This window comes from Zootoca vivipara, chromosome 5 (genome assembly GCF_965207765.1).
Source record: "Zootoca vivipara chromosome 5, rZooViv2.hap1.1, whole genome shotgun sequence".
NCBI lineage: Eukaryota > Metazoa > Chordata > Lepidosauria > Squamata > Lacertidae > Zootoca > Zootoca vivipara.
Window position 1 is genome coordinate 36,256,530 of NC_142588.1, and position 24,618 is coordinate 36,281,147.

A 24,618-nucleotide genomic window follows, 5' to 3' on the forward strand; every position below is an offset into this window, starting at 1 on the left:
CAGGCAAAGTGATCTCCCCCTCTCTCCTTCTATGCCCTGTTCTGGGGGTTCTCCCAATCCTCCCCCCCACCAGTTTTGGGAGGGGGGGAGCCCCATTGTGCAGAGTATTCACTGGTGCAGAAGCTGGTGCAGATTTAACAGAGCTGATCTCTTAACAGCACAGACCCTTCCAAGAGGAATTTCCCCATTCCATCTTTGCCTCAGCTAAGTAATATTTTGGCATCATTAACTGTTAGTTAAAGCTAGAAGGTTCCAAGTTCTCTTAACTAGGCTTTGAAGCTGGTATAAGATGCTTGTTATATTCAACCACATTGTTTGTGGTGGGATGATTGAAATTACTCTGGGGAAGAGGCCATGCAATCCTGCGTCTCATTACCTCTGTTAAGATATTTCCTGTTACATCTGTATGGGCTCTTGGGTGATCATTCTCTTGCTCTTCTGTCTCTGCAGTATTGACTGTTGAATAATGGTTTTGTGGATGAATTTACTTTATCCACATCTGTCTCGTGAACTACAAAGCTGTATATGAAATATTTTGTTCTCAAGCATTCCTGAGTTTGAAAAACTCTGTAGGGGTTTCCATTCCATTACCATATCTAATAAATGGAAATAGCATCCCATCTTTTATCAGTGTCTTTTAGCCAACTTTAACCTGAAAATTTTCATGCTGTTGATAAATACAGTTCATTATGAATATTAGAACTGAAAGATAAATACGGCATAGCAGGGGTTGGGAGAATGCTTTTACAGCTTCCTTCAGAATGTGTACAATAGAACTTTGCTGACCTCTAATGGATATAAAAATTATTGCATTATACTATTTGCCCTATGTTGTACCAATCTATGTTCAGGATGGTCATAAGGGTAAAAGTAAATAGGGCCAAACTAAACATGGTATACAGTTGCATGTAACATTGACCCTTTAAAAAAAAAAGAGAAAGAGAGAGAATCAACCACAGGAGGATGAAGTCTTAAGCAGAAAACCAGGAGGTAGAGAAGAAATGCTTCTTCTTTCTCCTTGGTCCATTTTTATGCTGAATCCTCCCAGTTTCCAATATCTGTTATTTGTACATGAATAATTTGTAAATCCCAGCTGTCCAGATTATTTCTTGTAAATGATTTTTAGCATTTCAGCTTGATATGAGAAGCCTTCCCAAACTCCTATTCATTTTCATTCAGGTTTAACAGCATAGGTTGTTTTGAACTGCATATTATCCAAATGCCTTTTGCATGTCGCCCAGACCATTTCAGTTTATAAGATTTGTTGTGGTTTTTCTTTCTCTCAAAAATGGTACCCAAGGTGGTTTTCAACATTGAGATAATATCATGTAACGTTATATTGTAACATTATAATAATGATACTATAAAAATACTGAAGAAGAGCTGAAACGGCCTCTCAGAACTGTGTGGAGGCATAACATTTTGCTTGGAGACTTTGATTTTAAAGGTACAATTCCCCTCTTTGCAATGGAATTCGTTTAAATAAATCTTGCTCTGAACACCATTGCTGTAGCAAGAGCCAGTCTCTCAAGTTGTAGACTACATCCTGGAAATGAAAACATTCATACCAGGACAAAGAGGCTGCCGAGCCTAAATTTGCTGGCACTTCAGGCTGGTACTATGGGCTTTTGCAGATGGTGCACAGAATGGCCATGTGCTGTTTCTGCCAAGGAAACGACCACAGACATTTATGCAAATGGACAGGAAATTTCCCTGTGAACTCAGATGCTTCAGATTTTGCCACAATCTGATTTTCATAGTGTTCCACAGGAAGAAGCTGCCCACCAGGGGACACAAACATCCTTGTGCTCGCAGATGTGTTTAAAGCCTAGTTTTTTACCTATATTGTACTGTACTGTAATGTTAAAACTCCAGTTGGCAATGGCTTGTTTTTTTACAGGAGCGATTATGCAGAGAGACAGAGCATGCTAAGCATTGCTGCTTGTACACAAGGGAAGAGTATGATGGAAAATTTGGCTGGGAAGAAACATATGCGTTTGGCGGCATCAAAACTCTTTGTTGAAAGTGCAAGGTATGTTGCACGTTTTGGACCATATTAAGTTTCCTTTCCCTTAAAATAAGAAATGTATATACGCCATACATATGCAAAACCTATGCAATGAAGAGTATTGACAAAATCAGAATTTTTACCCACACAGAACATTCATATTCTCCTTACAGCATAGAGTTATAGAATTGTATATTTGGAAGAGACCATGAAGGTTATCTAGTGCAGGAATCTTTTGCCCAACATGGGGCTCGAAACCCTAAGATTAAGAATCTCATGGTCTGCTGATTGAGCTATCCTAGCATACTACTGATTTCTTCAAACGTCATGGTACCCAATTATGGCTTACTGCAGGCGTCCCCAAACTTCGGCCCTCCAGATGTTTTGGACTACAATTTCCATCTTCCCCAACCACTGGTCCTGTTAGCTAGGGATCATGGGAGTTGTAGGCCAAAACATCTGGAGGGCCACAATTTGGGGAAGCCTGGCCTACTGGGTCTAGGGTGACCGACAGGAAATACACATGTATAAGGCCCCAAGACCCTTCACTTTCATTTTTTCAAAAAAGTAAAACAGTGAAATATGGAGCCGCTGTTCTAAAGCTGCAGGTGCAGAGGCACTAAGGATGCTTCATCACTGTTGCTAAGCAACCAGGGACAAGAACGTTGACCACCCTCACCTGGGACTTGGAAAGGGGCTGTGTCTCCCAGAGATCTAGCAGACATTTTTTTAAAAGTTCTCAGCAGTATGGCTTACAAATTATAGAATAATTTTAGCGGAGACTTGAAGTTACTAATTATTGTGCCACGTGTTTTTTCAGTTCTTTGGATGAGTTGCCACATGGGCAATAGATATATTTGCACTTTCCATTTTTGTGGGGGAGGGAAAACAGCCATGGCTTCTCCCTCTTGTTTGCTCTCCAGGCATGACATCAAACCATCTCACATTGCAACTCCCGCACCCTGTGAAATTATTATATACTCTGATGTATTTAAATTGGCATCTCATAATGGGAAATGTGTTCAGGATAGATATGAAAGTAGCTTGAAGCTGCTTAAGGGCTAAATAGCTCCATTATTTGGATTTCAATCTTAATGGAGCATTAGAAAAATGTCATTTATGAAAATAACATCACCTAATAATCTGTACCTCTGAGGTTAGAAATGCTATGGACAGATGGTCTGAATATCTGCAGATAAAAATTTATGTAAGGAAGTATGAGTGCAACATTTCCAGACTGCAGGAACAGACTGCATTTAGAAAAAAATATATATACCAATTGGTGATAAGAAACATCTATAAAATACTGTTAGGTTCTGTTAAGCAACACACTGCTTGTTTAAAATTTAATGATAAACTGGATGCAATATTTAGGTCATCTAGTAAGTTCTGACATTTGAGGAAACATCTGGACATGTTGCATTATTTTTTTCACCTTGTACTAACCTGAGGGAAAACTGCTATGAAGTGATTACCAGATGGTATATAATTCCTCAAAAATTATAATTATGGGCACGGAGGATTCTCTCTATTGCAAATGTAACTGTGGCTATTTTTTTTAAAGTGTGGCAATGGGAAACTATTTTCAACAAATCCATAGGAATCTGTTAAATAACTTGGAGTTCCATTCACAATTACACCATTTCCCCCCCTTTACAATGTGCAAAGATATACATATATTTTTGAGTGTGAAAGGATGTACATTTTCCACAGACTTTTTTTTCATTTACAGAAAACATACCCTTTTGTTATAGAGTGAATCCCTTAATACATTTAGGAAATGTGATATCTAATCCTTGCAAAAGGATACTAGGCTTGCTGCACTGTAATTGGATCAAGTTTTTACTACATCTTGCCAGCTGACTGTATTGTGTTTTCCACCTTCCTAGGTATGCAGGAGAAGCTGGGGATATTGCTCTTGCTATGATAGCAGCTAGACACTTCTGGAATGGCTGCTTACCCTTCATTGGTTCCTCAGCGGATAGACAGCAGCTCAAGAAGCCCACTGAAATCATTATCAAGAGCATCAATAAAGCATCAGAAGCCAAACATAAGCAGGTAATAAATAGCAGTACCTTCTATATCTAATACCTTTTATGGGAATGTTTTCCCTTCAATTTAAAACGGAATGAGCAACTTAAAACTAAATTGGGGCTAGTTCACTCATATCCTTACGTGACATTTGCCAAGAGGTCCTGAATTTGCTGGTTGGGACTTTAAAATAACTACAACTAATCAACAGCCCTTCACTTCCCCATCCTCTTGGCTTCTTAGACCACGAACTGCCAAATCTCTCTTACATGCCCACAGTCTACTGCCATTGAAGGCACACCTTATTCGAGCTGTTTTGCCAACCAAATAGACCTTCCTTCAGAGAAGTATGCTTTGTCAAAACTGTATTAAAATGTTCATGAGCATTCCCCCCACCCCTACTCCATTATTTAGGAAATGGAGCATATGTTACACTTGCATCAGTGGGCTACATCAGACTTTCAAAGCAGTAGTTTCTCAGATGGGCATTCAGGTAAGTTCTCATCCTTTGATCATGAAGTTTGCTTGGTTTTTGTGAGTTGGCTGTATTGGCTTTGCAATATCTAAAATATCGCTTTTAATCTGTTTCAAAGGTGCTGATGAGGATTTGACCTTAAGGACATTCTTATATATATTACTGTTCCAAGTATATGCTGATAAATTTGACTGGGAGGCAGGCCTCAAAGTCTTAGAGGAAGCTAATCAGATGCTCCCTCGAACTAAGCACAGACTGTAAGTTGTTTGGATTGTTCTTAGGAAGTTGTGGGGGTTGCTGGTGCTTGTTGTTATTTACCAATCTAGAAATAGAGCTGATCCAAGATCTGGAGAGGGTGTGGAACTGTAGGAGGACGTGTGGAAGAGAGATAGAAGAATGGGAGAAGGAGAGTAGGTTGAAAGTGAAGCACACGCAAAGGAGTTCTGCAGAGGTCTGCTGGTGTGTGTTGCACCTTGTCAACCACTGTACCACCCCATCGCCCTTCCTCTGGCAAGCAACAGTGACACGCATTCCAGGAGGCTAATGTTGTGCTCTGCTGCACTGTTTGGCTGAGCACCCGCTGGCAGCACAGCTGCCCCACATTTGGTGCTTTTTCTCTCGTGCTTGTAAGATGACAACAGGCGGGAGTTGAACTTCCCTAGCAATTGAAGGCAAAAATCACTGCTCAGATTTGAAGAAGCTTCTGGGGTCTGTTATATTCTGAGAAACCTATTTTGGCATTAAGTGGTGTGTAAACTAATTAATAACGGTGATGATTAAAACTAAGTGTTCATTATCAAGTCTCAAGAAGTAGACACTGTGGGAGGAATTAAACGTGCTATGTTGAACATTCATCAGCTCAAGCGTTTCAGCTTGCTGGACGGAACGATTCCCCCCCTCCTCCCCCCATGCTCCATTTTGGGGTGGGTTCCCCCAACACTTCCCTTCTGAGCCAGTTTAGGGAGGAGAGGAGAAGGAAGAAGCCCCGTTGCATGGGTGGAAGTCCTTGTGCAGAGCTTCCATTGCTGAGATGCATTAGGTGAATCCCTCTTAAGTCTCATATCCAGTATGCATTTTTCAGGCTGAACTCTGGGCTAAGATTAATTGCTGTAGATTGTTGGAGACAGAAGTACTTGTCACACATATATGTTGACTTCTGATTCCAAAACGCACAATAAAAGCCGTAAGATATCACTTAAAAATAACTTACATTAAATCAGTACTGTGCATTGATTTTGTCAAATTGTTTTTCCTAGCCCAATATTTAAACAGATGGTAATGGTGAAGGCAAGACTTGGGCGTAACTATATAATGGAAATTCAGAAATTCAGAGATGAAAGTGAAGACTACATGTCAGATTTGTGGCATTGTCTGGCATCTGTGTCGTCAGATCTTGTGGGACAGTTGTCTTGCTACCAAAATGCAATTGAAGTTTTACAGGTCTGTATCTGCCTTCTTTTTAAAATATTCTTTTAAAATATTACTGCTAGGTGTTTCTGAATTGTAAAGATTGTAACAGCTGTATGGCAGGCAAAAATCAAACAGGTTAAGCCATTTCTAGTATGAAAATGCAATTATGGGAAAATTTTCTGCTGTTCACATTCTATCAGCCATTTTATGTGTGTGGCCATGAATTTATTTTGGGGCTATCCACTCCAACTGCAAAAGAGGACATAAATTTGTATATAACACCAGTTTATGCAAATCTGTGTCCTCTTTTGTGAGTAGGTCATGGGCCCAATCTTTTGAGCCCAGAAAATCCTATTGGCACTCCTATATGCTGTATATACCTGGGATGTGTGGCTTGAGACACTATGCATAAACATTTATTGTAGTATTCTGGTTGACTTTATGCATTCTTTTTTTCACTGATGAGGAGTCATCAGTAGATGTTTAAAATATTGCTTTGCTAGTATGTTTGCAAATAATGTTGTCGGTTAACTTGAGATGTTTGGATTCCTAACAGCTGTGGACATACAAGTTCCATAGTTTGTCTGAGATCAATGCATTCCTCTGCACTGGTTGCAAAATTTGCCTTGGCTGCAAGTAAGTTGTGAGCTAGGCACCAAGACAAGTACCGGTATCATAAGGGGGAGTGTGAGATGTGTGACATGCTTAACCTAGGCAAGAGTGATTTTTACATTTTTGTATGTTTGCTTAGCTGATGTTGTTCAGTTTAAAATCAATTATTTGTATTCTGCACATTGTGACCAATTGTGACGGCTTAATAGCTTTTAGCAATAAAGATTCATTCATCCATTATCAAGAACAACTAGGTTAAGAATGCATTCCCTGTTTTTATACAGAAAAAAGAAAATGCGTTAAAGAAAGTTGATAATCTAATAGCATTTGCAGAATGGCTGTACTGCAATCAGTTTCCTCTTAGTGAAGCTATTAAACACCTGGACTGGGCAGTATATATATTACTGTACCTGAAACCTCACCGAAAAAGCCCTGAAGAAGAAGGTATTTGAATAAGTTATTTCAGAGTTTGTTTTCTTTCCAGTGTATTCTGATATATTAGTAACCTGTATAACTTTCTCTTTGACCCTGAGGACATATTTTAGTTTAGGCTTCTGTTTATTGTTCTCCTTTCTGAACAGTACTTTTTATATTAAATTTATAGATTCTGCAATGTCAAGATTTTAGCTTGCATGACTTCTCCTTTTAAAATGAAGATAAATACAAACTCTCTACCATGAATATCTAGAGAACTGCTACATTTTTTATTTTAAAATAATGGCGAAGGAGATGTGTTTCTTCATCCTAGCGTCACTAGACGTAAAAACAACAACAACCCCTACCTAGGAGAACATAATCCATATTAAAATTGTGGCTAAATACAAACTTAACGCTTCCACCCCAAGCCAGCTCCTCACCATACCCCTATTTTGCTTAATATCCTGATTATGAGTTCTGAAGCTTGTTCACAAGTTTGTGACACTTTGGTTGCCTGGTAAAAGTATTGACCTAGTGTGGATTTTGGATTTTGTTTGTATGAGAGAACGTGGTGACTTTATAGTAACTTTATAGTTATTTCTTACCACAGATTTTAATGACCAAATTGCCATTGAGGATATAAGAAGTATAAAGCAGTTAGAAGCTTTGTTTAGAGCTCACACGGTAATGGCAGTCATTTCCGGACATAGTTCGCCTTTTCATGAGCAGCACTGTTTGATGGCATATGCTTTTGTGATGCGCATTTGGCAGGTAAGAAAATAATAAAAAGTATGGTGAGTTGATGTACTGTGTCAATATGCCAGCTTTCCTATAAACTGTTCCCCTCAATCACATAGATTGTATGAAAAGTAAGATTATTACAACAACTTTTGACTTCATTTTTCTATCCTTATTCTGTATAATTCTCAAAGGATGCTCATCCATATACAGTGGTACCTTGGCTCTCAAACACCTTGGTACTCAAATGCCTTGGTTCTCATACGCCGAAAACCCAGAAGTAAGTGTTCCGGTTTCCGAACATTTTTCAGAAGTGGAATGTCTGATGCAGCTGTCAGCTATTGTTTCCAGGGCACCTGCACCAATCAGAAGCTGCGCCTTGGTTTTTGAACATTTCGGAAGTCAAACTGACTTCTTGAGCGGATTAAGTTTGAGAACCAAGGTACCACTATATGTGTAAATCATGGCGCTTTGATGCTGTATTTTTCCTTCAAGAATGTAATGAAAGGGTTATTTGCAAAAAAGAAGTAAGATTATTACAATATAGGTTTTGATGAAAATATATTGTGTGTTTCCCATGCTCTCCTCTCTGCAGTATATTCCCCTTGTTCTCCATCCCTCATGGTTCAGGAGGTTGCTGCAGATATAGAGTGAGGGTTGAGTAGGACAAAAAACTCTTCTATGAATTTCTGTAAGTTAACCGGTTTTAGAATCAAGGCTATTAACTTGCATCTGTATAGGTTTGCTCTTTATAAAAGTAAAGGAGATCAATCCTACTCAGTTGTCCTAATTCTTTCATTTTCTGCATTTGGTTGGCTGTAAATAACTCAGCCTTTTGTAGGTTTCCTTCCCGGACTAAAAACAAATGCAATTGTTTTTGCTCAGGTGTCACTGGCAGCGGCGGGAACCTTTTTAAAGACAATGGGTAAACTTTCACCAACTCAGCAAACGAGTCCCAAATCGAAAGGCAAAAAAGATGCAAAACAAAACAAAGATGCAAAACCAGTAAGGCACTCTTCTATATAAAAAACATGCTTTCCCCCCAAAGAAAATGTTTTAGTTCTGAACAGCTATCGCTGTAATAAATTATTAAGTAACAGTTCTGTAAATCTCCTTTTCTTTAACTCCCTATGCATCCCAATCCAATGAAGCAGGTTGCATGTCCAGGCGTTGTGACTGACCCGCCCCCACCCCCCGTTAAATGACCACTCATGACAACATACGTTTTTGGTTTAAATTAGGCCATAACTTTATTGATTACAGATGTACAGTGGAACCTCGGTTTACGAACACAATTGGTTCCAGAAGTCTGTTCATAAACCGAAGTGTTCGTAAACCGAAGTGAGCTTTCCCATTGAAAGTAATGGGAAGTTGATTAATCCGTTCTAGACGAGGAAAAACACCCCCTAGAACGGATTAACCGCTTTGCTCCGATGCCTTCGCGGAGGCCGGGGAGCGTTTCCACGACTGGGCTGTGCAGCCGCAAAAGCAGTCCCCGGCCTCCGCAAAGGCATCGGAGCGAAGCCCCAGCCTCCAGAAGGCATCGGAGCCGGGACTTCGCTAGAAGCTAGAAACTCCGCAAAGGCATCGGAGCGAAGTCCCGGCTCCGATGCCTTCCGGAGGCCGGGGAGCGTTTCCGCGACTGGGCTGTGCAGCCGCGAAAGCAGTCCCCGGCAACCGGAAGCCGGGGACCGCTTTCGCGGCTGCACAGCCCAGTCGCGGAAACGCTCCCCGGCCTCCGCAAAGGCATCGGAGCGAAGCCCCAGCCTCCCCAAAGGTATCCGACGCTCCGATGCCTTTGGGGAGGTTTGGCCTTTGCTCCGATGCCTTCGGGGAGGCCGGGCCTTCGCTGCGGGCCTCCAGGAGGCATCGGAGCGAAGGCCTGGCCTCCCCGAAGGCATTGGACGCTCAGTAGACCTCCGGCACCTCGGTTTACTAACTTCCGGGTTAGGATAGTTCGTAAACCGAAAGTTCGTAAACCGAGGTGTTCGTAAACCGAGGTACCACTGTAAATGGCATTGGCTCAGACATCGGGTATAACCTATATCAACCAACCCACCTGTTGGTTGAATCTCCCCAGGAGTCAAACTGTTGGTGAGGGGGTCCTATGGCATACATCAAATAGCTACTGCCCCACTGAGAATGCGTTTGAGGAGTGCTATGGTCCTAGCCGCAAACTGGGCATCTAGAAGGAGCACCTGCTCCAGGAACACTTTAATGGGATAATGCATTCCCTTAGAAGGGCAGGCAGAGGCTTACAACCTCCCCTCTAACCCATGACTAAGACTTAACGCCACATCCACAATAGTTGTGACAATTGCTACGAGGTAGGCAAAAACCCCAGGTCAGCCAGTTGACCTGAAGGACAAATTCCTCCCCGCTCCCAAAGACAGTGACCAATCATAATCCATAGCAAGGTCATAAATACACACTGCTCCATGATGGGTAGATAGCAGCTTAATTATAGGGAGGGTGGGGGATCCAAAAGACCAAAGTGCCAAGTTTGGGGCTGGCTTTCCTTAAATACTCTGGGAGTGGACCTGAGTGAAGTCCTATGATGGACTCAGTCATGCCCAACCCTTATGAGTGCCCACCCCTTGGTCTGGCTGCTATTGGCCAATCTGCAGCTGAACCCAATTCAACTTTTCCCCTGGCCAACAGGAGAGGATCTAACATCTCCCACTGCCCAGGGGACCCAGCTAAAAGTGGCTGCAAGTGCAGCGGGACATGACAATGCCATGCTACTAATGGCGGTTGACCTGTAGAATTCACAAGTGCCCATGTGAGCCCATGATCCAGATCTTTGTGAAATCCAGTGGAGTGAGACATAGCTTCAGTTGCAGAACTGTATGTATGTATATAAGCTGTGTAAAACACTGAATATTGTATTAATACTTTTATTCTATGGTGTAATAAAAAATTCCTTTCCTCCCTCTTTTTCCCAAAGCCTTCTGCTAATCAGACTTCACCAACAAGCCCTCCTAAAAAAGACAAATCTTCAAAAGATGCTAAACAGGTTCATTTTCTTTTAATATTATTTTAATGTTCATGGGGGCGGGGGGGGGAATAGACTTCCTTAATGCAGAGTCTTGTTTTTCAGGCACAGTCAGCCAAAGACAAAGCAAAGAAGAAAGGGCCAAGTGAAGCCTTGCCCGCGAATGTGGAGGAGTGGGCTAGCTATGAATGTCCTGATGAAATTAGAGATGCATTTAAACAGGACTTAAGTGGCTATGCTCTGAACAGGGAAACCATTTTGGCACCTGTGAGTAACATTTCCAGATTTTGGTTTGTAGGGGCTGCTATCTTATCTTCTTAGATCTGTATGAATTTGAAAGACTTGTTGGAGTCGGAGGGAACAGATTTGCTATGGCAACATATATTGGGTAGAGATGAGTGACCTAACTGAACACCACGGTGGATTCAGTTGGAGATATAACATCTGCCAAATGTTCAATGCTGCATGTGACCAGCTTGTGTTTCAAAGAAGGCAAAACCAGTTTTCCCTGAGCTTGATTCTAGAGAGGGGTTGTTTGTGTGAGCAAACCACTTCCACAGGAACCGTATCTCTCAGTTCCACATGCCCATAAAAGAAAAGATAGTATTTTTTGTGGATCCTGAGTTTTATCTGAGTATAAATGTCCTACGTATTTGGCTTTCTGATAAAACCATTTTTAATGAGAATGTTGAAAGTTTCTTTTCACGCTGATTTTCAGGTTGCCACAAAGATGGCATATTTAGTGGTTCAAAAGGTGGGACAATGTGTCCGAAGTATACATTTGTGTATAGCAAGTCCCTGATGTATAAAATTGGAGAACATTGCTTCATTGCCCCACTTTCAGAGTTAAAAATGCAGAATTGAGACAGAAGTATTGACAACGTTTCCATCATCCATTCTTTTAATTTTCAGACACGTACCATATACTACCTAGACCTTTTGGTTAAGGAGCTACAGACAATTTTATGTACTCACTTGACTGTTCCGGTTCTTCATCTGGCTGAGATCATTTCTCGTGATATCGTAGAAAGCAAAAGTCTGTCAGATCTCTACCACCTTCGGTTTGTATTCATTATTCTGCAGTCACTATAAAACATTTCACTTCCCTGCCCTTCATAAATTCAAATCTGTTTTTGGTTGTGGTGTGTAAGTTAATCCCTTTCTGTACTTTATGATGTGCCACAAATTATGGATTTATGGTTCCAGAAGGTATTCCCACAAAGTTCCCTGCATGAGCTGAATCTCAGGGAGGTTGATTCTCACCCATTACTAACAGAGCACGGTCATGACTACAACTCCCATCAGTCTTAGCCATTATAGTCTGTTGTCAAGACCTGTCGTCTGTATGACCACTGGTTTCCCATGCCTGGTTGATCAGCAGAACAAGTGTGCTGGACCAGAATAATGTGTGTTCATATTGATGTAGGTGATCATATGTGGTCTGAAACATAGGGAGAGGCAAGTGCCCCTTGCACCTTCTAAATGGCACCCCCAGTAAGCCTAAAAATTGCTTGTATGCATAATTGCTTGAGCATTAAAAAATCTTAGACGTTAAACAAAAAAATAAGTCTAGGCAGTTTGAACTTTCATTGGCTGTGCTTTGTCATGTTTGTGTCTGAAAATGAAAGTTTTAGCGTTTATATTTTGATGTAGTCTACATTTCAGTGTTTCAGATTCCAAGCATTTTGCTATCAAAAACATAAAAGTACGAGTGTGTGTGTGTGTGTGTGTGTATGTATGCAAGTCTCCTTGAATTTGGGTTTTTTGTCTGATAGCACTGTTACAACACAGCTATACAGCTGCAAATAAAACGTTTTAAGTGTGTTTTAAGTCCAATATACAATGTGACACTAGATTGTGATAGTGAACCTTTTGTAAAATTCAATGTATTCAATGTATTTTTTAAAACGCTTTTTTTAAAAAAATGCATTTTCAGAACTTTTTAAATATGTGTATTTAATATTCCACCCATCTAATTAACTTGCTATTTCAGAAGAAGTGATATCTGAGACTGTTAATGACAAGTATTTTCTCTTCATTAATACTCATAGCATGACTAGGAATCCTAGCCTTTGTTGCTCTTAGGCAAAGTGATCTTGTGGGGATTGATTTATAGGTGAGGAACTAGGAAGTATTGCTTAACTCTCCACTCCCCCCCCCCCTTACTGCCTTTCACCACTTGATGTAGCAAAGGGATCTGGGAACTCCAGCATGGAGCAAAATACTTTTCTTCCACCCATCATTTCTCCCCTTTGAATTCCACTCACTGCCACCACTGTTTGTCTTGGAGACAAGACAGCTGGGTTTTCCAGGCCTGCAGTGGCCTCTGAATATACAGTTTTTGCCTTTTTCTTTGAAACTATACTGCATTACTTGAGCCAAAGTGTACATAGATTAACTATAACAACACTGCTTTCTGCAGAACATCTTTCCGTACCAGAAAGTGCAAGTTTTAAAATGTCTGTTTTAAAGCTGTGTTTAATTGACAATGCAGACAGATAGACTGTTCTGTTTTGCTCTTTAAGTCCTCAAAATTCTGTTGATGGAAATGGGATTTTAAATATACCTAGCAGCAAGCCACTCCTGATTCAGGCATCCCTAACTGATCCTGTAGCTTCCCTTCAGTTTCATTGGGTTCTAGCTTTATGCAGGTCCCCTTCTTGCCACATATTTCCAGAATGCACATTGCATGAAATCAATTACATTTTCAAATGAACTAGGGCCAAGTCTTCATTGTGCAAAAGTACCATATCTTGTCAGCAGGTAATTTGTATTTTGTATAGATTGTGTCCTTTGTTTTCACAGACTCTCCAGGATGTGTTTAGATTTAAAATTGTGCCAAGCATCATTTAATCATGAGAAGGCAGTGGGTGAAGTATACATTAATGAAATGGAACAAGGAAGGTATGATCTTCTGAAGCAAAGTGTGTAATCTGAAAAGTTCATCATGGATTCTGTACGTACCTAACACCCCATTTCCAGTGGAGCAGCTGGGACTATTTGCATGCAGCCTTTCAAAAAGCTTAAGAGTCCACCAGTCAGCTATTTAATAGGGAAGGGGATTAGGGATGCATGGGGATTGTATCCAGCTCCCCAGTCACCCCCCTTAGTGGCTGAGTGGAATTTTAACCTTTTTGAGAGGGTTCTATAGATGGATTCATCGTTCCCTGGATTTGGATGTATTACAGTGTAAGCATAACAGTTGTTTCCTCTAAGAGCAGCAGCTTTTTGCACTGTGCTGGCATAACTGAATTTAAGTTATTCTACGCCCATTAACAAAATGATTAACGTGGCCCCATGGACATCTCAGTAATGACTTTCCATGTTAACATGTTGATCCTCATTGTTGTTTTGCTTGTTATTGTTTGCAAAATTGTTTTCCCTTCTCTTTTCTCTGATTCAGGTTTAGACAAGATATAGCATTTAAAAAGGAGAATGCCATACAGAACATGCTGAAGGATACCAGACTTGCCAGTTTAAAGCCATCTGATAGTAGTAAAAAATTGCTTATTGCAAAAGATAAGGTAATTTACTTTCACTTTGCAAATAGATCAAAGTGAGAAGGCATTTTGATGCCTTTAAACTCTTTATGGCTTTTAGAAACAAGGTCAATTGAATGAATGCCATGCAGTAAACCAGGGGTTCCCAAACTAAGGCCTAGGGGCCGGATGCGGCCCAATCACCTTCTCAATCCAGCCCGCAGACAGTCCAGGAATCAGCATGTTTTTACATGAGTAAAATGTGTCCTTTTATTTAAAATGCATCTCTGGGTTATTTGTGGGGTATAGGAATTTGTTCATATTTTTTTTCAAAATATAGTCTGGCCCCCCACAAAGTCTGAGGGACAGTGGACCGGCCCCCTGCTGAAAAAGTTTGCTGACCCCTGCAGTAAACTATGGCTTCCATTGTTAGCAGTATATCCCTTAATTGCTGCGGGGCCCAGTGAGCGAAAACGGGTGGCTCTTGTAGAGATGGAAGTTTGAGGCTTTTCCGAGTTTTTTCCTTTTATTATTAACTCTTAAGGAAAAGTACATGTTCACAAGGGCATTTCCCAATGTAGCTGATTTGGTTAAAGGGGAGTAATTGGTGATACACCACACATCTTTAACTAGAATCCTGTTGCTTTGTCCTCCACTGAACCCAAGATTCTATACCATTTTTATGCTGGAATTTTCCATGATTCAGGTCTCTTGCTTAAGATCTGCCTCTCCAGGAACTTGTTGCAGGTGGCCTTCTCTCCATCAGCTATTTTTCTGGAGTCACAGTGCCGAGTATCTTCACTATCCCCTCTCTGGGCCTCTTGTCCTGTCTGGTGTTAGGACATTCTGTTGGTTTCCTCAGCTGCTTCTTCCTCAGCTGTTCACTCACCTACCCCATACTTTGTTTCATTATTTTAGAACTGCATTTCCTATCACCATGCACCTCCTATTTCTGCCTCCTGTTATGCAGATTTTAGAGGCGTTTGCACTACGTACCTAAGCACAGGCTTATGGTGGCTGGCTTATGGTGGAAATACTGTTTGTGGGGGACAGGAGGTGGGCAGGTGTGGAGGACACCCTGGTCCTGAATGGGGCAACTGTGCCCCTGAAGGACCAGGTGTGCAGCCTGGGAGTCATTTTGGACTCACAACTGTCCATGGAGGCACAGGTTAATCCTGTGTCCAGGCCGGCTGTCTACCAGCTCCATCTGGTATGCAGGCTATGACCCTACTTGCCCACTGACTGTCTCGCCAGAGTGGTGCATGCTCTAGTTATCTCTCGCTTGGACTGCTGCAATGTGCTCTATGTGGGGCTACCTTTGAAGGTGACCCAGAAACTACAACTAATTCAGAATGCGGCAGCTAGACTGGTGACTGGGAGTGGCCGCCGAGACCACATAACACCGGTCTTGAAAGACCTACATTGGCTCCCAGTACGTTTCCGAGCACAATTCAAAGTGTTGGTGCTGACCTTTAAAGCCCTAAATGGCCCCAGTCCAGTATACCTGAAGGAGCGTCTCCACCCCCATCATTCAGCCCAGACACTAAGGTCCAGTGCTGAGGGCCTTTTGGCAGTTCCTTTGCTGCAAGAAGCCAAGTTACAGGGAGCCAGGCAGAGGGCCTTCTTGGTGGTGGCACCCGCCCTGTGGAATGCCCTCCCATCAGATGTCAAGGAAATAAACAACTATCTGACTTTTAAAAGACATCTGAAGGCAACCCTGTTTAGGGAAGCTTTAAATGTTTGATGTTTTATCGTGTTTTTAATATTCTGTTGGGAGCCGCCCAGAGTGGCTGGGGCGGGGTATAAATAATAAAACAATAATAATAATAATTCTCATCGGGCTTTGCAACAGATTTCAGATTTTTTAAAAAAGGAATTGGAATGCTAAACATAATCCCTTTTGCCAATTTTAGAATTAAATGCTGACTTAAATGGAATTGCAATTCTAGAATCACTCTTTCCTTCTTTTTTAATACAGATTTTGGAACTGAACCCTGTGACTGAAAAGGGATTAAGTGGGCTTTCTTTCCCCTACTTGTGGATAGACAAAGCTGAAGTTCTCATGAAATTAGGTTTATATCAGCCAGCAAGGCTACTACTTGCAGAAGCACACCATGCAACTCAGGTAAGTTTGAAAATTGATCCCAAACTGGAATGTGATACAGTCCCCTATGCACTGGCATCGTCATAAGATTCTCTCAGTGCTCCTTCCCAGCTTTCAAGTTGTCTTCTTTTGAACTATTTATTCAAATTTAATCTTAGAGAAGTCCTACGGCTTACTCCCAGGTAGCGATGGAACGTTCTCTCAGTTTCTCATTTTTCAGTTCTCCATATTTTGCAGCAATTTGCAAAAAAAAAGAAAGAAAGAAATTAGCATGAGAATTAATGTCATTTTAGTCTGAGTTTCTCCTAATAAACTCCTGTAGAAATTAGGAGGTGCGTTTTACATGTTCTCGATTTTGTTTGTTTTTCATTGTTCTAAATACATAACACTGGGCTCTTTGGTAAGACTGAACTTACAATTTCATTTACCTGAAATACCATTTTTTCTAGGAAACGAATGATTTATGTACTGTATCGCGGTGCCTTTATCTTCTAGCTGTGCTAGCTAACTTGGAACAAAACCATGGACAAGCTAAAGAACTGCTCGAGAAGGCACAATTGATAGGTGGAAATGAGAAATTTTGGCTGAATAGCACTTTGTGTCTCACAGATGCAATTTTAGGGGAAGATGAGGAAAGAAAAGAGAAAATGGTAAGGAAATGATCTGGATATTTATCTCACTTTGTCTTTTGTCACTGATGTTTACTTCAGTACTTCAGGCACCTTTCCTGAGAAACCTTGTTCAACCACAGGGATCTGTCCTACGTATTCTGCAATGAATGCAGATGCAAATAATTCCTTCAACTTCTCTGCTGTCTCTCTCCCCCCCCCCTCTGCCCTTTAACACACTTTTGATGTGTGTATTTTAATGTTTTTAGCAGTATGTTCATGAAATACATTTTTTTCCTCCTCCCTCATCCTCTTCTTCTTCTTCTGCATCTCTTATTGTTAGCTTGCGTTTATTTTCTAAAGTTCCGGTTCCCTTTTCTTCTTCTTATTTGGGTAAAGTCTCCCATTTTCTAAAAGGTACCTTCTTGCCTCTGACAGCGTGCTTGACTCTGTTAACCACCCTGACCTTTTCATTTTTCTTTTTGGCCTTGGTAATACTTTTTTTCTGATTTGCAGTATATATTCTAGTTGAGCTTCTACTAGTTTTTAATAACATCACCCCCTGGCCTTGGAGAGATTTGGCCTTCTTGACTTTTACTTTCGACTTCCTTTATAAGCAACGCCCTCCTTTTTTAGAAGTTCCTGAGTTGAAGTCAAAAGTGACTGTATTGAGCTTCACATTGGCAATTTTCCACTAAGACATATATTCAGTGCTTTTTTCTAAAAAAAAATGTTTAGGGGTACTCTCATTTTGACTCAAGAAAAATCACCATTTTACAGTTCAAATCGGGGGAAATAAATACAGTAAATGGGCAAAAGTACAAAGATTCATGAAATGTTTAGGGATATGCGTACCCCTGCATTTCCCCCCCCCCCCGAAAAAAGCACTGCATATATTGAACTTGATAGCACTATGAACACTGTTCCCAATCAGTTAAATGTAGAACCTTCTGGTTTTTAAAAACCTTTTTTTCTTATGTAGAGATCACAGTATCCTCCTTTTGTAGCTATATTTAATTAAGGTATACCTGGTGAGCCATATGCTCTTCAGTAAAACACAGCTTGTGTTTTCATTGAATGGATTTGCTCTGGATAGAATAAATACCTGGCCTAAAACATTTTGAACAATTCTGCTTTCTCATAGGTACAGTCTGGCCATTTTCTGCAGAGAACTGTAAATGCATTGAGACCATTATTGCTGGGAAGACCCAACAGCGAAGCTGAGTTGGGTATTATAATCACAATCCTTGAAGCCAGGTAATTAATTACAAGTTAAAACATTTATTATAACGTTTTGTGTATGGTTTGTTAACTAACAATGCAATTCCATTCAGTCAGTATATGAATTCCATTCATATACCCACTTAGTCCTGGGTATATGATCCTATATACCCTTTCCAGACAGTAATCCCCACTGAAATCTTCATGGGATTTACTTTTGCATAAATATGTTTAGGATTGCACTGTAATTTTTTTTAACTCTCTGTGCTTTTCTTAATGCAAACACAGCATAATCCAAGCATAAATATAAAACTATGCTTTTCTCTTAGCATTAGTCATAGAAATCTAAAAAACAAACAAAGAAAAAAGTGTATTAGTACAGCATACTTACTTGATCAAATATTTCATACATTATTGAGATATTTTACCCAATACTATTAATATACTCTTTTATGCAGGAAAGCATATATTCATGTAGAGTTTGGTCAAGATTTCATCAATGCTAGTAGTCATGCGAATGACTTAGCAAGATTGTTGCTGGAGCCTTATGACAAATTAATTCACATTGAGAAGGACTTCCTTTCTCACCGGTATAAAGATCGTAGTACTGAGGTTTTGCTGGTACGTGCAAATATTCACAGGTAAGTCCATAATAGTCCTTGATTATTTATTTGAATGTAAGTAGGCAGAGACCCAAAGGACAATTTTAAGATAGCTCAAGAACTTACGGTCACAAAGTAGATTTCCTCCCTCTCTGCAGCAGGTATCCATGCCACTTCTTGAACCACTTGCAACTACCTTCAGCTTCAAAGTTCTTTTGTCTTGCAGTATAGGAAAGAAGCTGCGTGCTGTTAAGAACACACACAAATCTAAAGCATTTTTGGCACATGATGAGCAGATCTTTGGAGACTGGCCCATGCATATTTTAAAAAAACCCACATGCTGATTATTTCTGGCTTGCTTTTTCTACATTGAGTCTAAATAGTTACAACAAAAATAGAACTTCTTTATTGCATCTGAATCAAATTGCACAAGCAGTGGCTGCAACGCAACAAAATGTGTGTGAAGCCAACCCACATTAGCCTGGTTCACATGCAACGGGAAGCCAAATCATGGCTAAGCATGCTTATGCAAATGTGCAGGTCCTCACAGTGGAAATTGTGACCTCTTTCCTCCTCCTCCTCCAGTCCTGTTGCTGCTGCACTGCCAATTATATGCAAGCTGGGTTCATGGTTTGTCTCGCTCCAGACAAACTACCAGCTGTAATCAAGCTTTGTTCTTGGTTTACTACTCATGGTTTGCTTGAGAGAAACAAACCACAGTTTTGCACATAATGCTAAGGGAAGTCATAGCTTTGCTCATGGGTAGGCAAACTAAGGCCCGGGGGCCGGATGCGGCCCAATCGTCTTCTAAATCAACGTGTTTTTACATGTGTAGAATGTGTGCTTTTATTTACTGGTAAAATGCATCTCTGGGTTATTTGTGGGGCATAGGAATTCATTCTTTTTTTTCTTTCCAAAATATAGTCCGGCCCCCCACAAGGTCTGAGGGACAGTGGACTGGCCCCCTGCTGAAAAAGTTTGCTGACCCCTGGCTTAGCTCAAGGTAGCCGGGCAGCAGCAGGTCCAGTGGAGGAACAATGTGGCTGTGTTCACATGGAGCTTTGTTGTGACTTAGCAGTTTGCCACCTAGGCCATGAGCACAAACGATTCTTAAGCTTTGTTGGATTCAAAAACCTGCTCCATTCATATTACAATGGTACCTCAGGTTACAGACTCCGCTAACCCAGAAATAGTACCTTGGGTTAAGAACTTTGCTTCAGGATGAGAAGAGAAATTGCGCTGCAGTGGCAGTGTAAGGCCCCATTAGCTAAAGTGGTTCCTCAGGTTAAGAACAGTTTCAGGTTAAGAACGGACCTCCAGAATGAATTAAGTTCTTAACCAGAGGTACCACTGTATTTGCTGGATCACAAGCTGCATGTAGCAGCTCTAATATTTACCATTCCTTATTGAATAAATGGAAGTAATAGTAATATTGATTGAAAGTAGTGGTGTACAATATCCGGAAATGCGAAAGCACAGAAGTAACTTTTCCTTTGTGGACACTTTCGATCAACATCTTACATGTGTGAGTGCATGCATGCATGCACACACACACTTGGCATTTTTGAAAAAATAAAATACTTGTATCATTTACTTGGTTGCCGTTACTGAATGGTGGTTATCTCTTTGAGCACAGAACTGGCACATGCTGGTAAAACCGCAGAAAAAACATTATCTGGTTATCTTTCTAAATAGATAAATTATCAAGGACTAAATACCATTTTTGAAATTTTTTAAATGTTGTTGGGTTTTTTTTACAGGATTCTCGGAAAACATGCAGTATACAAGGTAGACAAGCAGAGCCATTACCTGGATGCTTACAAGTTAGCCCAAGCAGCAGTATCACAAATGGAAGAGCTTTTTCGATATATTAATAATGTGATTCCAGTTAATGAGGTAGGTAAGGTAGTTGTGTCTTAAAATCATCTTGTAGTTTGCGCAAATTTAATAGGGAGTAAGTCCCATTAAGCTCAGTGAAGCTCGTTTCTGAGTGGACATGTATAAGACTGCACTGCGGAGACTGCAAAATGTAGAGACTGTTGACAGTCAAATGAGAGCGTTCAAAGTCCCGTCCAAACCTGGTGAACATCTGAAAATACAGAGATAAACCAATGGAGGCAGTTACTCAATGGTCATTATCTGCATTCCTTATTGCAACTCTAAATTGGGGACATTTCTGGTCATATTCAACTAAATTGTTGTGCTAGTGGAAGCCTGCTCAATGATTCCTGCTAACGCATCAGGACTTTGCTCCCTCTCCTGCCCCAGCATGCTGCCCCTGCCCTCCCCAAATCTGCTCCAGAGAGTTGGGTGAATCCCTAGAACAGCTACAGTACATTGAATACAAGCATTGGCAGGAATTTTGGACAGGTCTTTGTGGCTGTCAGCAGCCTTCACATTTGTAAATTTTACATGCAGTAATAAGTGTCACTTTGAAAAGCCACAAATGATCCTCCCCTCTCTATTCTTTTTTTCCTTCATTTTTTTATTTAACAGATCTGTGTTTCCCACCCAAGAAAGCAGTGGCCTTTTAATCTTCAAGGTGCAAGATTTTCACTCTTCTCACTCTATCCCTGATGTGTTTCATCTTGCCATGCACCACAGTCCTAGAATCTGAAGTGTTATTTTTAACTCAGTCTTATTTTTGTATTTCAGACTAAAAATATAAACACTCCCTTGATGAGAAAATTGGCTAGCATGAAAGTGACATTTATAGAGATCATTTTGGATATTTTTGTTCTCATCAATATTGAGAAAAAACGGAAAGAGGCCAAAGCAGACCAGATTGAGCAGATTATCGAGGATTTTGTGAGGTTTACGCCTGATGTTGCTTCTGTTGAGCAGGTTTGTGTTTAATTGCTTTCCTGTGATTTGGGCTACAATCGTATATGAACTTACTTGGGAATGTGACAATGATAGATCTTACTTCAGCATAGGATTATGCTGTGACTTCTGTCAAAGCAAATTTTAGAGAATCATCAGTACAGTGGTACCTTAATCCGTTCTGGAAGTCCGTTCCAAAACCAAAGTGTTCCAAAACCAAGGTGCGCTTTCCCATAGAAAGTAATGCAAAACAAATTAATCCATTCCAGACTTTTAAAAGCAACCCCTAAAACAACAATTTAACATTAATTTTACTATCTAACGATACCATGGATCCATAAAATGAAAGCCATAATCAATGTACTGTATTGTAGATTATAAAAATTAAAATTAATATTTTTCTTACCTGCGCTGATGATTGTCATTGTTTGGATGGGGGGCTTTTATCCATTTCCACAGTCACACAATCAATCAATCAATCAGTAGCTCAGCTAGGTTCCACACGGTCACAAAAACAAATTAACCGAAAATGCCTCAAAAACAAAAATGCAAAATAAATAGCAAAAACAAAAATGCCAAACTTAATCCGTTCCAGAAGTCTGTTTGACTTCCTAAAAGTTTGAAAACCAAGGCGCAGCTTCTGATTGGTGCAGGTGCCCCAGAAACAATGGCCGACAGCCACATTGGATGTTCAGCTTCCGAAAAATGTTTGAAAACCGGAACACTTCCAGGTTTTTGGCGTTTGAGAACCAAGGTACCACTGTGCTCAGTTTCTGAAGCATTGAATCATTTTTGTTGTTCATAATGTTACCAGTTTCCTGCATATTGGTTTTATTTCACGTTTTCTGAATTCTGACAGGCATGGATGAAACTCAGCCTCACAATTGGCCATAATGCCCAGGCTCAGCTAACGAGCCTACAGAGTCTTTATGCTGGCTGTCCTGATATCAGAGCCAAGTACCTCTATCTCACTGGGAAGTGTTTGCGTTTAATGGCTGATCACACAAACCCCATCTTTACAGATGTTCATTGGAGTGAAAAGGCAGCGGTACGGCATACTTTTCCTACATTTAATCAAACCGTTAATGGAAGAGGGGGAATGAACAACTTCAGGAATCTGTTTTCTGCTTATTCCACATTTTTATTTGGTGTATTATTGTGTCCTGTGTTGATTGTGTGCGCGTGATTTTACAAATTGGAATAAGTTTTGGAATAAATGTGGGGGGTTTTGTGGAGATGTGGGATATAGATATTGAAAATAAATAATCATTTTTGTGTGTGTGATAAAGAGGGCATGGGGTTGGAGGTGGCTGGGTGCCAACAAGAGAAACCACCCGTGTTGTTGTTGTTTAGTCGTTTAGTCGTGTCCAACTCTTTGTGACCCCATGGACCAGAGCACGCTAGAGCACTCCTGTCTTCCATTGCCTCCCGCAGTTTGGTCAGACTCATGTTGGTAGCTTCGAGAACACTGTCCAACCATCTCATCCTCTGTCGTCCCCTTCTCCTTGTGCCCTCAATCCTTCCCAGCATCAAGGACTTTTCCAGGGAGTCTTCTCTTCTCATGAGGTGGCCAAAGTATTGGAGCCTCAGCTTCACGATCTGTCCTTCCAGGGAGCACTCAGGGCTGATTTCCTTCAGAATGGATAGGTTTGATCTTCTTGCAGTCCATGAGACTCTCAAGACCAAACAACACCTTGCCCTGAAGTAAAAAGTAATACAGAGGCATGTTGGTGTCATAGTTCTCAAGTACTGTAATTAAGATCATGCTCAATTTGCTTGAAACCTCATGTTTAAGGGAAATAGATTGCTTGTCCTCATTGGGTCTTCCATATATTTTGGACTACAATTTCCATCAGCCTCAGCCAGTGTCAATGGTCAGGGATTGTGGGAGTTGGGGTCCAACAACATCCAAGGGCATCAGGTTGGGAATTACTCCAGAACAAAGTCCAAGAGATGCATGATCTGGAGAAGGATTTGGGGTAAGATTCGAATTCTGTGTTTTGGTAGTACATTGGTCAATCGTTGGAAGCTGAAGCAAACGTTTAAATCCTTTCCTGGTTATGCCATGTGTTAAAACTGAGCAGGAAACCAAAGATAGAAATTGGAAAAGTGACTGCACTGGTCTAGTCTGCATAGACCTCCTTTAGTTACCAACTGAACTGCAAATTTTCGTTCTACTTGAAATAATGGTTATTTTTTTTAAAAAAAAACCCAATTCAGCATAAAAATAAGAGATATAGCAGATTTAAGAATAGGAAACCCTTTGCAAAACATTTATATATGAGCAGTCCTGGTTCTTGGCATGGCAGATGTTCTTTTGAATGCCATGTTGTTATTTTGACACACATTCAAATGCCAGTTAAAGCAGGGGTAGTCAACATTTTTATACCTACTGCCCACTAATGCATCTTTCTTGATGGTGAACATTTCCGTACCACCCACCAGTGCTTGATGGAAGGAAGATTCAGCTTGTGCCGTAGAACCCCCTACCGCCCACCTGGAATCCTGAAACGCCCACTAGTGGGTGGTAGGGACCAGGTTGACTACCCATTAATTAAAGGGACCATGTTGTTACTAGAGTGCCACATCAGACAAAGGAGGAGCTTGTGTGTGTAGTCATACTATATTATTGCATACTATATTAGGACTGGGCTGTGTGTGTGTATTCACACATTTCATGCATTACATTTTGACAATGCTTTGTTTAATTCTTTTGTGATGGATGGACAGGAGGAACCTAAACCTGTCCTTGAGAAATCCCCCTCACCAGAATTGGAAGCAAAATGTGATGAAAGTGAAACACCAACTCCGTGTTTGCTACTTACCAGAAGACAGCTTGATGAATACAGGAGGAAAGCAAGTGAATTAAGGGTACATTTATGTGATAACCTATGTACTTTACACACACACACACACACACACACATATATACACACAGTGGTACCTCGACTTACAAATGCCTCGACTTCCGAAGGTTTCGACTTCCAAAGTCCGCTAACACGGAAGTATTTTTGCTGCGCAGAAGCAGTGCGTGTGAGCTGCGCATGCGCAAAGCGCAAAATTGCACTTTGCACATGCGCAAAATGGACGCTTCA

The 24,618-nt window shown here is 40.8% G+C and overlaps 1 protein-coding gene across 6 annotated transcripts in view; it reads left to right on the forward strand.

Annotated features, from left to right (window-relative positions):
- CFAP46 (cilia and flagella associated protein 46) overlaps positions 1-24,618 on the forward strand; it is an 84,030-nt gene that overhangs the window by 38,707 nt on the left and 20,705 nt on the right. For all 6 annotated transcript variants that reach the window (XM_060274838.2, XM_060274839.2, XM_060274840.2 and 3 more), the window contains exons 24-44: positions 1,901-2,032; positions 3,898-4,066; positions 4,454-4,532; positions 4,633-4,771; positions 5,771-5,954; positions 6,821-6,980; positions 7,564-7,724; positions 8,577-8,696; positions 10,639-10,707; positions 10,792-10,953; positions 11,599-11,747; positions 13,492-13,590; positions 14,090-14,210; positions 16,144-16,290; positions 16,719-16,919; positions 18,022-18,134; positions 18,557-18,739; positions 20,461-20,596; positions 21,356-21,544; positions 22,383-22,571; positions 24,254-24,394. In XM_060274838.2, coding sequence (XP_060130821.2) covers positions 1,901-2,032; positions 3,898-4,066; positions 4,454-4,532; positions 4,633-4,771; positions 5,771-5,954; positions 6,821-6,980; positions 7,564-7,724; positions 8,577-8,696; positions 10,639-10,707; positions 10,792-10,953; positions 11,599-11,747; positions 13,492-13,590; positions 14,090-14,210; positions 16,144-16,290; positions 16,719-16,919; positions 18,022-18,134; positions 18,557-18,739; positions 20,461-20,596; positions 21,356-21,544; positions 22,383-22,571; positions 24,254-24,394 — 3,043 coding nt within the window. The remainder of the gene's footprint in view (positions 1-1,900; positions 2,033-3,897; positions 4,067-4,453; positions 4,533-4,632; positions 4,772-5,770; positions 5,955-6,820; positions 6,981-7,563; positions 7,725-8,576; positions 8,697-10,638; positions 10,708-10,791; positions 10,954-11,598; positions 11,748-13,491; positions 13,591-14,089; positions 14,211-16,143; positions 16,291-16,718; positions 16,920-18,021; positions 18,135-18,556; positions 18,740-20,460; positions 20,597-21,355; positions 21,545-22,382; positions 22,572-24,253; positions 24,395-24,618) is intronic.